Raw genomic sequence first — 18,866 nt, forward strand, 5'->3', positions numbered from 1 at the left:
AGAATAGTTTAATTGGATCGTTTGTCTGGGTTTATGCAGTATGTCCGGTTTAGATGCGCACCGTTGGTTGCTTTTTGGCTGTAGAACGTGGCCGGAAGTGTTCTGTGTGTGGAAGAAACGTGATCATGGAATTGATTGTTTCCTTTTTGCTTGTCCACTTTTTATACCCTTTGCGAGTTATAAATTAAGCAGGTTCTTCGAGAGTAAAGATTCTGTGTAAACTTCCAATTTCCACAAGTGAAACAACAACTCTATTCGATTATTTGCAAAATGTCCCTTCTACTCTCACGAAACTTTTATACACGAAGGAATTTCAAGACGAAAATCAATTCCACTGTCGCGCGTCTTCTTTCAGACGAAACAATCTCAGCACACGTTCAATCAGCCAAGAGAAACAATCAAACGTATACCGTCTGATCTTGATGATTTTACGAGATCTATTCCTAACAAGATCTATCTCCATTCGTCCAGAAGAATTCCAAACAATAACGGTAACAACAAGTGGAACACATTGTGGAAAAGTATCGATAAAGAATCCATTGTGTCTGCCGAAACCGATTAATCGATCAGCTCGTAACATATGGAACGTCTATTGGAACAAATTCTTCGCTTAAATTGTGCCAGAAAGTACACTGTATGCCGTGTACAATATATTACAATTACAGATAATACAAATAATCTCGAATAAATTCGACGATAGCCAGTGCACAGACAAATCCACGCGCGCAATACTTAATGTTAATATTTAATGTGTCAATTCAAAAGAATACTATCGATAAAAGTACTATTCGTTGGTAATTTCTTAAATTGTCATCCATCGATAACAATCTTGAGAATAAAGTAACTTGTTAAATCTAAGAATTCGATGAAAATAACCTGAGACTGGATAAATTCTAAAGCAATAATATTTTTCGAAAAGTAATATCAGAAATATCGCATCTCGAATATCGAAGAAACGAATAATTAATCTTAAAACGATGAAACAGACTAAAATCATATTTACATTAAATCAGGGCAACATACGTTCCATACATATGTTACGATCTAATTAGTTTAATCGTAACGCGCTTATACCGGACATACTATGTAGTGCGGGGGATGTTCTTCCGGTTCTGTTCGCTTGCCGCGAAGCTCGCGACCTCCGAATAGCTCTGGCTGGCCGCGCAGAATGGCAATTAAGCCAGTCGAACGGCGGGGCTTCAATTATCGGGTGCATTGGTAAGGAAAGCGCGGCTCGGTATCGCGGTGTATTGCGTTATAGAGATCAACCGGGCACTGATGGGGACCCTGGAAACGTGGAAAACGGGGGTGTAATTGAAAATCCCACGAGCAGCTTTTCCCGGTGTCGTCGGCCTTAATTGCGCGGAATCGGCCGGAATTGCGTTTGAACCCGTTGGAATTCTCCCTGTGAAACGAGGTTGGCGTAAATGATGCCACCGGCTTCTTTTTCCCATTTCCCGGTAGTTCGCGTTTTACATCGTTGATCGGTTTCGATCGGTTCGCGGTGTAGACACGATCGTTTCATTTATGCGCCCCGCTATTTCACGATATTCGCAATGAAAGTTCTTTGTTACTTAACACCCTTTGAGGTGCTTTACAGGGTTTCAAAGGGATAGGATAAAGCGGATGTCTCGAGGATACGTAGCTTTTCTCTTTTTCGTCGAACGATGTGATATGGAAATGAAATAAACACAAGTGCGTTCATCTTCCTAATTTTGAGATATAATATTTTTTTTTCTCTCTCTCTTCTATCTTAGAGTTGGCATCTATAAATCTTCGTTTTATCGAAAGTCGTTGCGTCGAAAAGAATGCGAACTCGATAGCTTCGATATATCACGGTAGAGCAAAGAATCGAAGATACCAGGCTCGCGCTCGAAACACGAAACAACGGTGTTTTCATTTTTCTTTGCTGGAACTCGGACGTAGAAGCAATTGGAGAAGTTGGAAAGCGTTAATGTTTAACGTTAGGCACGAACAAATCGAATTGAGAATTATACCGTAGCTGGTGTTTTTTCTCGATGGGATTCGAGCGGGCCGAGGTTGGATCGATGCGTTTCAACGGGCAAACTGAAACCGTACAAACGTTTAGACAAGCCCTGTCCCGTCGACGTTGACGCGTGGCTGTGACAGCGAAAGCTTTGCACACGTTCTTTCATTCCCCTCGGACGTGCCAGCTGCGCGCATCTGTAAATGTAACATAGAGAAAAAAGAAAACATGGCTGCGACAGAGCTGGCGCGAACAAGTAGTACAGTCTTAACACTAGGACGACACGTCGATCTGTCCATCTTTATCTCTTGACGTACTACTCGGAGTGCAAGTTTATGCATCGAGTTTCATATCGTTTGTGATATTTTCTTTCTTTCTTTCTTTCTTTCTCTCTCTCTCTCTCTCTCTCTCTCTCTCTCTCTCTTTCCGACAATGTGCTTCGCATATTGCAAAATTGGATCGCATTAGGTTTGTCTAAAACGAAACATATCAAGTCTATCTGATTGTATTTAGCAACGTGAGTTTCTCAAAATGTTCATTTCTTTTTAAAGGTGGATAGAATCTTTCGTTCGGAAAGTTGCTGTTATCGCGTGAACGCGTTCGAGAAGTTTGTCGAGTTTTCAGAAATAGAGCGAGTTTAAGTACGAGGGAACGACGAAGGATCGGATCGATAGGTTTCCATTCGTCTTTTTTATTTTTTTTTTTTTTTTTCACAACGTTTTGACGAACTTCGTAAGAACGCTAGAAGAGCATCGGTTCGAAAGAAAGCTCCAATTTAAAGAATCTTTGACGTTGACATCGCGACCCTGGGCGCTGCCAGGCGAGATCATTACTTCACGTACAGGACACTAGGGCAAAGCGTACTTCCATCTACTGTCGAAGTTAATCAAGACGAAGGAGCGTCGGAAAATCCAGGTTGCTCTTTTCCCTATATCGAACACGGGAAATGAATTTCGTTATCGGTGAGAACGTTTTTGAGACTCTTTGCGATATCTCTCTGCTCTTTCTCGCTCTTTATCCCTTATCTTTCTCTTTTCCCCTGGCCCTTCTTCGCGCCCTATCGTGAAACGTCGTGGATTCCGCGATCGCGATAACCTATCCACGTCGTTCCGATACGATCCACCCCTCCAACTTTCTCTCTTCCTCACTCTCGTGAAAGAAAAGTCTGTAACATTCTGTCGTTCGTTTGTCGTTAATCGACAATCGATATCGTCGACGAAGGGAAGACTCACGCACCTCGTTCACACTAACGACACTAGAAGAGGCTCGTTGGAAAAGCGAAGGCCGTCACAGAGACGAACACAGAGGGAGAAAGAAAACGAAAGAAAAAAAAAAAGAAACGATGGGACAGAAAACATCTCGAACAACAGTTACATGAACAGCAACAACAACATGAACAACCTATATAACATATAATAACAGCATACCATAGTAACAACAACAGTAACAACAACAAAATAACAACAACAGGAAAAACAACGAACATGCACCAAATATACGATAAATATATATACCTGCATTTATACCACACATTACGCCGTAGATCTGCCGGACCCTTCACCAATCATCGGGACGCAGTTAAACAAAATAAAAGTGTCAAATATTTTCTACATACCACCATCGAAAAAAAAAAAAAAAAACTGCAAATACGCCCGATAGAGAGTATAATGTTTATCAACAAAGTAATAATAATAATAATAATAATAGATACAACGCAACGTCGAGAGGGTAACACGCTCTCGACAAGCAGAATCTCTCGTGTCAAAATACGATTCAAAGTCAACCCTCCAGTATATATATATATTTATATTAAATGCTCACCACCACAACGTTTCGCAAAGGCTACCAGTGCACTCACAGACAAACATTCGATCGACCACTGTTACCGTCCAGAAATAAATAAAAAGTCAAAGTAAAGTATATATATATGTGATATAAATCAAACAAAAACAAAAAAAAAAAAAACAAATAAAAAGTAAAATGAAATGTATAATGCCCACGTCGAGATATCGAGGCTCTCGGAGAGACAGACCCATCTACTTCGGTTACGACCGAGAGAAGTCAGAATACAAAACGACTACCCTTTTGTCGTCTACCCGTTTCTAAAAGAAAAAAATATATATATTTCTCTTTTTCTCTCTTTCTCTCTTTTCTTTCTCTCTCTTATCACATTTATGTATGTATATATATATATATAATCTTTGTATATGTATATATCATATATATATATATAATCTTTCTCTATCTGTACACATATACCTGTATGTGTATGTTTGTAATCTACGCACACAATCTAGCTGATCTGTCCTTCTCTTTGTCGCTTGTTATACCGTATATATGCACATCACCAAAATCCAGACAAAAAGAAAAAATCTTTATAATATATATATATATATATTTACACAAGAAAAAAGAAAGGGATCGACCTCTGTTATATAAATGTAAAAACTAACCCGCCAGAAAAAAATAAAGAAAGGAAAAGACACACATGTATATATATATAAACGTGTAATACGTACCTGTAATACGTGCCCCGTTACGTAGACGGATTCCGAGACAGAACAAAAAACAACAGTAACAACAACAACAACATCAACAACAAAAGTATTAACAGTAATCCAAAAAAAAAAAAGGTATACCTATATATGTGTATGTACATACAAAAATACGTACGAAGTGTGTAATACCGTGTACACGGGACGACCGGAGAAGCCCGAAAACGATGTTGCCACAGAAAAAAATATATACATACTATATACAAAACAAAAATATATATATACAAAACAAAAAAATATATATATATAATAAAAAAAAATATAAAAACTACCAAATAACCGATACGATCGTGCGACAAAATCGAGCGGAAGGAGAATCCGAATGGAATTGTGGAAACATGAGAACATGGGGGTTGTTATGTTGGAATGTTTGTCTGTGTGCAGATGCAGCCTACTCGTTGTTCACTTGACGGTGATGATGGATTCACGTGGAACCGAGTCAGGGCCCGGTGAGAATGTGGGGCTTAGGCAGGTCTACGGCTCTTACACCCTCTCCCCCTACTACTGTCTGCGAAGAGTGAGAGTGATAGCATCGGTCTCTGTGAGAACGCGGACATCAAATCGTCCGTATATCTCGAGTTCGAGTCGGACGGATCGGGGTGACCGAGAGAACAGGCGGGGTTGATCACGGTAAGTCAGTTCATAAAACCAGTGTCTGTTCATAAAACCAGTTTACCAGGACAGTTTCTTTCTTTCTATATTTCTCTCTTTCTCTCTCTCTCTCTCTCTCTCTCTCTCTCTCTCTCTCTCTCTCTCTTTCTCTATTATATGCCTTTCTTTATTTCTGTATCTTCTACTTTCTACTTTCCGATTTATCTATACCACCACCCCACTGAGCGCTATCAACGCAAATCTAGGTACTTAAATATCGTCTGAAACGGTTTCCTTCGTTTTCACGCGAGCCTACTATTTCGTTAAAAGTCACTGTGCTGTTATTCGCGGACTTGGACGAAAGGTGAGTCGACTTGCTCCAACCTGAGTCGGTGCTGACCGCGAGAATACGGGCGTACGTTACCACAGACACGGGAAAGCAGTTCGGACTAGACCGTTTTGAAGTCGTTCGTGGAAAGTTGACCACGTGGATTTTAGAGCACGTTACCGCAGGATTAAACGAGAAAGTGTTTCTCTCGGATTTATCGGTATATCGGGGATTCGAGTTCGCAGGATTTTTTCAAACCGATTCGCATCGACTCCGAAGAATTAATCACGCGAGAAACTTCTATGCATCGTATACCACCCGATTTTTGCCCCTTTGCCGCCGATTCAAGAAGCTCGATCATGCGAGCAATGGCGCAACGTGTTCGATGGGAAGGAAAAAGTTACGGAACTGGGCTCTGTACGCGCGTATGGCTCACGTGGAAACGCGATGTTCCGAGGCCCAACATGTCTCGACAGGAATGTTTCGCGATCGATATTTAACAGAAAAATGAAAGGCTAGAGTCACTCTGTGTTGCATACAGTCGTTCGATAAGCATCGCCAGAACTGATCACCGTTTTTTACCGTCGGCTGTGTTATCGGAAACACGGTGATCGATGGTGCGCCATCAGGTTGTTTGCTAGAGCGATGGCCAGCGCGACAGAGGAGATTAAAAACTCGGGATTAAGAAAGTTCGACTCGTAATCTCGAGCTTTTTCAAAGGTCCTTCCGGAATTGCAACATTTTTTTCCATGCGCCTCGACGACGATCCAGCGACGATCGTCGAGATTATTTCCGATGCCTGAACACAAAGCTTCCTCGAAGTATATTTTACTTCGAAGTAGATTGATTGTACAACCGACGTTTTTGTTTTCTATCGACTTTATTTCCTTTTCTCTCTTTATCAATCGAAAAATCGAGAATTACAGCCTGCAAATGGAAATACCATCGTACTGCGCGTCGTCGTAATGTTACTACGATTGGAATGTCAGCGAGCATCCAGTAATTTGTCAAAGCACGAACGTCGTAAGTAGAAATACTTCGGTAAATGAAACAGAGAGAGGATGGATACGCGGTAAAGTAGTATGTGTACGATACACACGCATATACGTACGTACGCACGTGATGTTATTAATTAACGGTGACTACGTCACTATTGGTCGTATTGCGTAAATGACTATTCGAAACGGCGTATTGCATTTCTAATTACTTGCTCGTTGACGTACGAAACGATAAATGCCAGGTATTTTTCGATATCGTTTTAATATCATCGCGAAACAAGAGCGTGTACGTTCCTCGTTTGTCAATTTCATCGTGTAAAGTGAATTCGTTCCTAGTACGCGTTTAATATCGGAGGCGTGTATCGTCCAACGAAGCTACGATAAAGCGGCGGATTTTATCGCTCAACCTTTCACCTTTCTTCAACTGCATCCTACTGGCATTTCGTGTCATCGTTCACGGACCCTTTTTCGAGTTGATTTCGGTTTCATTACGCTTACGACTTTCGCGTTTCTGCCTTTAACTTGCCGCGATAATGATCCTTGCCACGATGAAATGGGATATTACCCTGCGCTCTTACTCCTTTCTCTTATCTTATCTTTTTTCTTTTACGATACCAGGATGTTTTATTTGCGATAGAATCGTTACTGACCTACTAACCGGAGAAGACGAGGCAACTTATCATTTGAACGTAATAATTTTTTTTTATTTAGAGATACCCATTACCTCTCTTATATGTTGTTTCGTGCTTCTTAAAAATACATTATAACGTACTAAAAATTACGAACGCTGAAAGCAAACTAATAGAAATTGATTTCTCTTCGTTAGCTTCTAATATTCCGTGAATATAAAAGTTTTTTAAGGGATAACCGAGCGAAGATATTTCGTTATAGATGGAAATTCCATAGATAAGGAATATATCTATTCGCTAAAATTATGGAAAAAATCCTTGTACAGTATATTAAGAACACGTTCTTATATTCCTCTAAATGTTGTCGAAATTCTTCATGGCAGAATATATTTCATTGTAAATGATAATTCTACCGTTAGGAGATGTATATTCATTAAAATTATGGAACAGTATCCTTTAGAGATTTCGTTCAGCGAAGAACACGCTCTTATATTCCATTAAACGATGTCGGAATTAAGCATTCCCTGTGAAGCACCGCTCTAGGACTAGAAATTTTGTTTCTCCCATTCGAACCTGTTGCTCCTCTTTTCTCTCTAGCTGGCAACAGAAAACTGCGAAGCGGTTGGCCTGAAAAACCCCTGACGAGAAGAGTTGCTTTACGATTATCACAATCGTTCCGCGAAAGTCGTGAAAGCTCTGTCGTTGCGAGGACACAGCCGTTAGATTCAACATTGATAACTCGGTCGAGCAACAGACGTGCGACTGTGAACATATTAAATTCCACGATGCGCCTCTATTAAGCAACGACCCTAATTTTACTCGCGATAACTCAGAACTCTATTGGAGGGACGATAATTCACTTGCGAAGTTGCGTAATCGTAAACTTTTATCATAGTTGCCGCGTAGCATGTTTATTAGAGAGACACGAAGCGGCTGGTGGCACTCGAACTTGTTTCAAGCTTCATTTTCATCCTCTGCTCGCGATTCTCAACGAGGATTGCGTAAAACATCTGGTCGCAAATGATCGCGTAAATTGTTTTCACGATAAACACGGGCAAATGGTTTCGACGGCGAAACGAAATATTAACAATTTACCAGATCACGTTTGGTAATCTAATTTCCGCGATCGCTGATCGAAATGTCAAATACCGCGTAACAATATTTGCCTCGTGGAAAATAAATTAATACGACGAGAAGGGCACGCGTTGTGATTTTCACGATTAAACGGAGCATCAAGCGAGGGGACAAAATACTATAGAAACGTATCACTCGATGGAATTGCCGATTTTACGCTAAATATTTTAATAACTACTTGGAACCTTGGCTGCTATTGACGCATACGTTGCGTTGCTTTGGTCGTCTGGCTAAAACGATAGATTTTACTGTTGCTGTTTTATCTACGTATCGCGACCAGGTGATTCGAAAAGACGAAGAAAACAATGGACAGTGCGTTGAAAGAAACACTACTTCTTGCTTGAAATAAAGATATCTTTGACGAAAGAAAATGTATTCCATAGCTGGACCAGCTATGGAGTAGTCGTATTCTATCAACAGAGAATTTATTAATCCTTTCAACGTCAAACATTAAGATAAATGGTGCGAGTTAATTCATGATTATTTTTATAGTAAAATACTATTCCACGTTTATTATTACGAGAAATGTAAGAATCGAAATACGAACGTGACTAAATTCAAATTCTTCAAATTTTCATTTATACTACTGTGATATTTCCATGTAGTAATGTTGGAAAATAGGGAAATCTATGTAGGAAAAATAGGATATACCTGGCATGTCATCGACTTCGAATGGATTAATCGAGGCACAGAATCGTCGTTAAAACAATTCGACCTAGAACAACTTCTAAATGCTTTCCAACAGAAATATTACGAAGACATAATATACTTTCCACCCCATGTACTACTCTGGTAAAATATCAACACACGCAGAAGTAACTAACCAAAACCATCATCAACGTAATTAGCGGTCGATCACCGACGATCATCCAATCCACTTATAGCAAGCGTTCACGGTTCCGGCGGCGAGCTAACAGCCATCCATGTGGTCGGTGTGTTCCTACGACGGGGTTATTTTATGGGGTGCACGATGGCAGTCTGCGTGGCGACGCTGTAGGTCGATACAGAGAACCGCGGTTGGTTGGTGTTGCCTGGTGAAACTGTGGGAAGAGAAGCACTCGTGACTCTACTTCGAAAAGAAACAAAGGGATGACGACAGGATGCTTGTATCGAGAGGTTATTGCGCGACACAACCCCTCGACGTACGCAACCGAATTGTAATTGCCGTTTCGCTAAAAAAGCCGCGGAAACGTTTCTACGCGCCCGGCCGTAGCCATTCTCGTCGACATATAGCCACGTTTTTGTTTCCTTGTTGATTGAAAATTTCCAAACTAGAAAATTCGCTGCGGGCCGCGCCTATAAAGGAGATCCACCCCCAGCGTTGTTCCGTCGAAAAAAAAAAAAACACTCGCGACCCAGTTCGTGAGAGTTTTTCCAGAGAACCGATCAGATACAATTAAGGGTAGGTTTTTGTCGGCACTTTGTACGAAACTCTTTTTTCCTTTCTTTTTTTTTTTATTATTAGCCCCTTGACATCGAATTTCTTGTCGTTTACAGATTATTCCTTTACATACAGTAATACATATATATTTATGCAAAATGTATTTTATTCGTTCCTTGAACTATCAATTTAAGATCGAGATATCGAAACATCTAATAATACAATTATTTATTCATTTTTTGAATCGTCCGAGACTTTTATCTTTCTGCCAACATATATGGACATTGAAATTTTTCATTAAAAATTTTTGTTTGTTTAAAAATGTTCCTATCTTCGTCCATTATTGACACTTCGAATCGAAGCTTTTATACTCGGTAGTAGGAAAACTGTTTGCTAAAAGCTACAGTCGTTAAAGTCAATGTAGCACGTGAATCAGGTTACCTAATAGTATCGCATGCAGACCTTTTTAGTCGGTTGAAAAAAGCAATCGATTTTTCTGGTCCAGCGTTTCCCATTAAACCCCTAGAGTAACGTAGTCGTCGCCGGCGTATGCCAGAATTTCGTTAACCTACCTGAGGAGCCATCGGTTCCAATATCCGATTTTAATGGTCTCCGAAGGGCCTGCGTAGGGCAATTTATAAAGTTTCAAGCCACGTTATGGAGAGTAATGGATCGTTAGTCTCATGGTGGATGCTAGAATCACGTGGAGCAGTGACGTTTATGTAGATCGATGTCGTGCTCCCTGACAACTCCTTTGTCTCGAGACCTCTTAGCGAAACAATTAAACAAAATTAACCAATTTGTAACGGGTTAATTTTCGGTATCAAACACTAAACTCGTAAAATAATTATTACATCGCGCATGTATGTTCAAAGTGTCGTGCAACTCTGATAAATTTTTTAGGAAGAGCGAAAAACTATTGGCAAGCACAAAACAATTATTTGCTAAACATATAACGTCGACGACAAGGATAGACTGTAGAAAACCATAGTCAAATATTATTTTCGAAATTTTCCAGTCTCAACTTCTCGCATCGCCCCTTGATACTTTTTATGTTTTCTCAATATAAATTGACTTATTTTGTATCGCGACACTTTCGGAATACGTGTACGATATAATAATAAGTTAAGGTCTGTGGTATTTGGTACATGTTTTGCGTGGAATGAGTAACGCGAGAAAGCTGAAACGTTTGAAAGCACATTTAAAAATCTAGTGCAACGATAACACGAACGTAATTGAAGAGAGAACGCGAAAGGGTGGCTCGTCGATCGAGGCAATAGCGGGAACGTTTGTCCGCCGAACACGATATCCAAAATCGCAATCTTCAAGGCCCTCTGCGAGACCTACAAGTGCCAATATCGAGTTTCATGGACTTGTAAGGGCCTCTACATGACCCGAATGTACCGTAGCCGGAGCTCGCCTAAATTTTCCCCCGATGTTTCTGTAGCTCCGTTATTAAAATATGCCTGCCTCTCTGACGTAGAATTTCAGCAGCCGACATTTTCACGAAATTCCTCCCTTTATCTACGACGTGTCATCCAAGAAAATATCCGTTTTGATGGAAAAAGTAATATCGAATTTTCTAATGAAATGCTTTCTTTGTTGAGAAATATTTAATGAATATTCTAAAAACTCAACATTCTCATGTTTGATCTAAAGAGTATCGCAACTTATCTACGGATAATCCCTATATTACTTACGTAACGATCGGTTTTAAAAGTTGTACAACACTCTCGGGTTTCATAAAATCATCCATCAAAGTTGTCGGATCACTCGAACTTCGTCGAGTAACTTCACTCTATTTTCAATCCTCCGTCGAGCAGCCGACGTGCAAATAAGGTTAAGACGTCACCTGTTCGTCATTAATGAACTTAACTCTCGAAACTCGTAAATTATCCAAAACATGTATCTTCAGTTCTTTTCCTTTCCTTTTCTCCTTTCTCATTTCTTTTCCTTTCTTCTTCTTCCTTTTTTTTTTTTTATCGGTCGTACGCGTCGATTTATTCGAGCTTCGGAGTGACAACTGCACGCGTGACGACTTTCATGGACTCTCGAAAATTATCGTCGGTAACCATGACGCGTTCCTGAAACTTCTCGGCGGAAAGGACAAATCGATACGCCATCGCGCCACGCGGAATTCATGTAACGTACGCCGGGGCCAGCAGGTAATAACATCCTTAAATCGGGAAAGTCGATCGTTCGGAAGATGAGTTCTGATGCAGGAGATGAAGAAGAGAATCTCTATCCGTAACAACCGACGATAGAAAGTTTCCTCGCAGAGATTCGTAAAATGTAGATGGACGAGCGTGATCTATAAAAATTATAGATCAAAGTATATCCATCGATGTTGATCTAAAACTATGAACGATCAGTGTATAGAATTTCATTAACGAACGAAGGCGATCAGTACGAAACATCGGATCGAATCGTTTATTTACAAGCAAATTTTTATTTTTACACTTTCTATGAAAAATTACGAATTCGTCTACCGATCGAATAACATTAACGTAGATTTCCTATTAATGTTACTAAATATCAATACCCTCCGCGATCTTCTATCCTCGTTCACCACTTCCGGTGTAGACGAGCAACGTTCGAAATAGCCTGAAACTGACGTCACCGACCGATTATTTGCTCAGCAGGTAATAGTTTGTTTTCTCGAGTTGATAATCGGACTGCTTAGTTGTGTAATTCCTCGACCAGCTATGTAATTTATCGTGACCGAATTTATCGGGAACAGAATTTATGAACGCTTATTCACTGTGCTTGCTACTTGGAGTTTGCAAAGATCTTGGTTGGGGGTGAACGTGAGTTAAATCCTCCCGGTGGTGAAGGATACACGTGCAATGTGTATGGTTCCTTAAATTTTGTCTGTAGCGTTCTATGTAAATGGTGGAAATGTGGGGTAATCGTAACGTAGGATTACGAAGACTTTAGTTTTGCAGACGATACACGCGTGAAAAATATAAATCTCGCGAGAAAAGAAAATTACGAAGAAAAGTATATCCGAGCATAAATTCCACTAAAACGTCTGCTGCGGTAGGTTAACGCTATAAGTAACTACGTTATAAACCATACAGTGATCTTCTAGATGCCTACTTGGCATCTGCAAGTACATAAGATAGATGTCTTCAAGCAGCCAGTCAAGTGACTTTGATTCAACAGCAAACCGTTCCTCCTCCACGCTTTATTCCTTTACTGTTGTACATAGATACTTCTCTTCTTCCTAATATATCGTTCCCTTATTTATCTACAAACTAGTATTATAATTACTATCATTATTATTATAAAAATCATTTCATTCTATTCTTATTCAAATTTTATTTTACTCGTTAGATCTCAATCAAATTTACTCACAGAAAAATATGAACAAAGCAAACAGCAATTATTCGCCGACTCGTCTTACTTCAATGCATAGATGCGTAATATCGTAGAATAGAAACGACATTTATTTCAACATTCGTGTCATCTCGTCACCGATAGAACCGGATGTCAACGAAACATCAAATTCAAATTCACATAGTGGAAGAAAAAATCATAGAGGAGGAGAAAAAATTGAAAGTAAACACGGGGTGCGATGGCGGTTTAACGACCGGAAGCTTCTTTCCATCCGGGGAGCAGTGAAATTTGTGCGACAGAACGCCTCGCGGTGGAGGGTCTCTTTTCCGAATGAAGATGCATCGTCCTCGACGGGGCGCGCATCGGTGCGTCGAGTGTCGGCACACGATATCGAATATTCGAAATCAATATAAGTTACGGCAGACTGCCGTTGCTATCCCCTCGATACAGCTACCGTGTATATCGCCACTGCTGTCCCGTCTCACACCCACGTGTCCAAACTGTGCACGTAATGCGGTTTAATATAGACCGACCAATTGTATACGCTTGGTTTCGGCGAAGAGGCCGTGAGATCGTATCCCGAGACGACAGATGACAACGGTTCGAGGGAAAACAAACGACAAGTTCACGTGCGAGGGCTCTACCCTTGGGCAGAGTCCGGAAATGGCGGCATTTTGGAGAACGAAAGAAATTGTGAGAATATTTGTAACCTTTTTAACGTTAGCACTTCCGGACCAGACGTAATGGCTATAAATACACAAGTATCTGTGGTAATATTAATCTTTGCTTTTAACGAAACAGAAATATGATTGTAAATATTTAATCTTCGATGCTAATTAATTGTGAAAATGTATTTAGGTGTATGTTAAAAATTGGTGATTCTAGCGTTGATGTTTATTTGTTCAGAATCTTAGAAACTCTGAATAAAGAAGATAAACGACAACTTATTAATAATTGATTTTTCTACGAGCAGTGGAACTGTTATTTCTCGATATGTTTTTAACACGAATGAATCTAATCGCACGAGTGTAATACGAATCTTTGTAGTATTAGGTTCATATTACTATGATTTGCAGTCTCTTCGTTTTTTATATCGGTCTGCGATTTTAACCGATCGAAGGGTTTCTCTGCGACGAGATATTTGAGATTTAACGGAGCACGTTCTCCGTCACGATGAAGGAAATTGAAATCCTTTGGGGACATTCTAACCAGCAGAAACCACCGTTGCAACTTTGTCCTCGGGGACTACAATTCCCTTTAAACCTCAGTGGACCACGAGTTTCTTGCAATTTTTGGTAAAGTTAACCTTCAGGAATCAGAGTTTCATTCTGATCCTTCGCGACCATGGATTCTTCCTAATCCCCGAAGACCACTGTTGTTCCTGTAACGTTCGAATTCTGCTAGAAGCCGCCCTGGAACTGTCAAAATCTTGCCTGTCTCTGGGACTGCGAGAGGATCTCCAGGATCTTTGACTATCCAATTTGAAACCGGTCGCAACGAGTTCTTGGGAACTGAAGTTGACAGTGGCAGATTTCAGTATTACACAACTAGTTTCTTGTTTCGCGAATTTCTGACGACCTGACATCTCCAAAAGGGAATCGCCGAGGAAATTGATTAACCCGAGGCGCGTTACGTAGAAACGGGTCGTCTGTCTGTTAGCTTCGATAACTTATTCAAGATTCATTCGATGCCGCGTTCCGGTCGAGGAGACTCGACCGTAGATTCAATTTCGTGCAATTTCGCTGGAGAATCAGATCGCACCGATGCACCAGGGAATCCTCGATGTCTCGAATAAATGAATTTTCCAATTGTTGCGCGACACTATCCTTTGAGAATAAAACAAAAAAATAAAGAAAGAAATGGAGACGTACAGACCATCTCGCAATTATAAGAACACCTGCTGGTTTTGTACGGAACATCGTTGTCGATCCAAATCGTCGAGGCTAGAATTTTGTGTTTCGTATAACGTAACGATGTAAGAGATATGACGACAAATTGTGAAAATTATTTACGAGAATCTTAGAATAATATAATAAATTACTGATCGTTCCTCTGAGAAACCAAACCGATCAACTTAAACATTTAAAGCACGATCGCTGTCCCTCACTGCCAAACTATCAGGCTCAAAATTAACTTATCCTACGTCTCAGCAAAGCTACACTAAAGATAGATACTAATTTAGGGTACATTATATCGCAGCCCTATTGGTAGCCTTTCGTATCAGAAACTTTAAATTAAAACGAAACTGATACTCTAAACACATTGTTAAATCTATTTAGAAGTTTAATATTTAAAAGAATTAGATGAAGTAACTTTCAAGCTTTCCTTCAAAGTACAAAAGCGCGCGTAATAGACTTAGTCTATGACGTTGCACGACGCGACGTTCCCGACGGATGCAAACAATTTACTAACGTTGTTTGTCTCAGCTCAGAGTTGAAAGTAAGACTTAAACCTAAAACTTAGAAGCCATCATGTATCATCGTCATGCATCTCCAAGAAAACGTTTACACGAATTTTTATAAATTTAAAAGTAAGCATACGCCACGTAACGTCGATTTTTCTCGCAGAACGATCACACGGATCATTGCGAAGATTATTGAAATTAATTAAATAAATCTGAGATGTACCAATCAATTTAGTTAGTCAAACGACTCCGAAAAGAATTTTGGATGATCTGGAGTGAACTATATTAAAGTAATTGTTAGCTTGATATCGTTTCTCAAATAGTATTACGAATAGTAATTTATTACTAACATTGAAATTAATATTCTATTAGTTCTTTAATATGTACAATAGTATCTCGAGATATTAATATTTGGAAAACGATACCAATTACCAGGATCCACCACGGGGAGATGACTACGCTCGGATCCAATTATGTATTGTAAATTGGTAATTCTATTTATCGATAAAATATCTATTCTACGTTATAACAGATTTTGTTTGCTTTAATTTAACGCATAATTGGAGAGGAAGAATTGAATGGATCGCGTAAAAGGTTCTTAAACCTTAAGCGAAATTTCTTAATTTTCCATTTGAAGGTATTGAGAGTTGTAGTATATCTGATTCTAATATCACTCTACATATATTCGCGCGAGATTAAATAACATTATCGAAATATAACGTGCAAATTAGTATTATCTATTCGTAAAGTATGCACTTATTTCTCGGGCACAGTATTATATTTTATTATTATTAATTATAATTAATATGCAATTTATTAAAGGAATTAATAATTATGTTTTCGAAACTGGACAATGCTATAAATTATGACAAGGAAGTGAAATTCAATAAGACAAAAATTAAATTAAAAAATGGCTCTGTCGGGTTTATACACGAGGGTAGAGAAAGAGATACCTTTGAAATGTCTTTCAATAGCAATATATTGAAAATTATTATTTAGTGAAGTGTGCGATAAAACTCGTGGGAGTTATACTCGTACGTGAACGCAAATAGTCATATTTGAACAGCGAACTCATCACCAATAGTACCAAACCATTCGACTTATCGATGGTAGCACGCAAGGTTGGATGACTAAATCTCGTTGATTTGATTGCAATTGCTTTCTCAAATCTACGAACACGGTTTGATTCTATCCATAGTCACTCGATAGCTACACATTGTATCGGCAATGATTTCGTTTGAAGTAGTAAAATAAAAATTTATAATTTAAAATTGAAAAATAATATGAAATAGGAATGAAATATCGTTTGAAGGATTTCAAAGACTTGGTTAATATTAGATGAAAAGAAACAGATGACTAGTTTAATTAGTACGAATTGACGGTACAGTTGTTTTAAATCAGAGTTATATTTGTTATAAATTAGTAGTATCGTTATTGTTAGTTAATGGCATAACTATTAAAAATTAATAATAATTAATATTAAGTGGTTATAAATTAATTGTTTAAATGACATAAACTAATGGCTTGAATTTTGTAAATTGTTAGCTCAGATAATATAAACGAATAGTTTAATCGTTACAAATTAATATTTATATTATTAAGACGTAAGCGCGATCAAGCCAACTAACTACGATCGTCGCAGCGTTATAAATCGTAGAGAGCGTGAGAGACACCGATCTTTTTCAAAATTGGTACTTTAGAACGTCAGACACAAAGTCCCATTTTTAATGTCGCATTTGTCCTACCCTTGGTCAGTGCTAACATTTATAAACGGAGCTATATCTAACCGTCCGGTTCGATCGATTAGGAAAAGGTTTTGCTTTTTATCTGTCGTAAAAAAATAGGAGTATGTATAACTAATTGAGAATTCTTTTTTGTTACAGGATCGAGCGCACACAAAAACGACGCGACAGGAAATGGAAGGCCGGCTCCCCTTTTGGCGGAACCCAGATACGGCGCCGCGCCCCAACCATACGGTAAGTATATCTCACCCCCCCCCTATACGCCTCCTCTCTTCGTTTCTCTCTTTGATAGTCAAATTAAGCGAACTAATTGAGAAAACGGATGGGCCATCGAACGAGGCCGGCTACGTTCGATACTTTTTCATCCGGTGGCGCGAGAAAACGCTGACTTCGTATAATTGGTATAGTAGTAATGCTGGCAGAACTTTTCGAACTGTAATTTTCATTTTACTAGGGAACGAATAGCAATTCGTGAATAGTTCGTTATCGGAATTATTAGGCCAGAAAAATGTGTCGTAATGGTTATTTTTCCCAAGGTCGACGGAAGCGCGTTGAAAGTTTCATCATTTGTAGCGATTTTTATTGTGTTTTTCGCGAATCGAAAGTACAGCGATGCAGGAACGAGATAAAAAGCAATTTGAAACGAAACTCGTCGCTTCCTTTTTTTTTTTTTTTTGTTCTTTCTCATTGGCGTAGATTGTTTTATAGCGAAATGTGAGAGTGCGATGCACTTGAATGGTGCAAATTACCATAATTCGTGTCATCGATGACAGATGGACGTGTTTCCGTTATGGTTTTCGCGAAAATTATTACCGCCATTCGTGACAGAGACCGCAGGAATTTTGACAGAAAATCGATGATGTCATTGTAGCCGAGTTATGTCGCGATCAAGCGAAAGGAATCATAACCGCGAACAAAACCCACTCTCAGGAATCGCGAAGTTCGCTCGAAGAATGGCGGCCAATACGAGAACTTTCGATAACGAAGGAGCCTCGTGTTCAATTGCTTTAAATCTACCAGCGAAAATCGACTACCCTACTCGCATTGCTCGTCTATCGAATCATGTTTAAAATCGAATCGAAATGTTCGAGCGAAACCTCGAGTAAATGTGATATGAAATTCGATGTCGAACCATACTGTTCAAAATAAGTGGAGGATTTTGATTTTATGTTCTTCCTTCAATGATCGTATTAAAGTCAGCTTTTATTAAAATATCATACGAATAGTATGTGAGTTTATCTTTGTTTTTATTTGATTGTTTATAACAGCGACTCTCTTTCTTCTTTTTTCCAATTCTTTTGACCAGTATATATAATCATATTTCTACAGTATTCTATAATAATACACATTTTGTAATTACTAGACTGCAGATGTTTATGTAAATCTATAATTTTACGAACACAACGAAAGAGATGAACCGGACGTATTCGTCCGACTTTTCCATGTATGTATAACTATTCCGAAACTTCTTAGATGAAAAAATAAAATCTCACGCGTACGTATTCTTGTCCCTTTCTCTCCCATACTTTCAATATTTTATACCTTTTTGCATATCGTATGCATTCTGTGTATTTGCTGCGCAACTTCGAGCTCCACAAACGCATAAACATCCACAGTCCGGTGATTAAATTATGATCGTATGGAATGTCCTAATTCTAACAAAATTGTCCCAAATTCTCACCGCGAAGACCAGCTTAAACAGTCGAAGCGATGCAACGCGGCGTAAAAAGGTCGGTTTCCCTCGTTCATTTGATCGTCGACGCGTTAAACGAGCATTC

General features: G+C 39.1%; 1 protein-coding gene across 2 annotated transcripts in view; it reads left to right on the plus strand.

Annotated features, from left to right (window-relative positions):
* Positions 1-18,866, plus strand: part of Sm (heterogeneous nuclear ribonucleoprotein L) — a 154,029-nt gene that overhangs the window by 130,131 nt on the left and 5,032 nt on the right. For both annotated transcript variants that reach the window (XM_072005177.1, XM_072005178.1), the window contains exon 7: positions 17,230-17,322. In XM_072005177.1, coding sequence (XP_071861278.1) covers positions 17,230-17,322 — 93 coding nt within the window. The remainder of the gene's footprint in view (positions 1-17,229; positions 17,323-18,866) is intronic.

Source organism: Bombus fervidus, chromosome 6 (assembly GCF_041682495.2).
Source record: "Bombus fervidus isolate BK054 chromosome 6, iyBomFerv1, whole genome shotgun sequence".
NCBI lineage: Eukaryota > Metazoa > Arthropoda > Insecta > Hymenoptera > Apidae > Bombus > Bombus fervidus.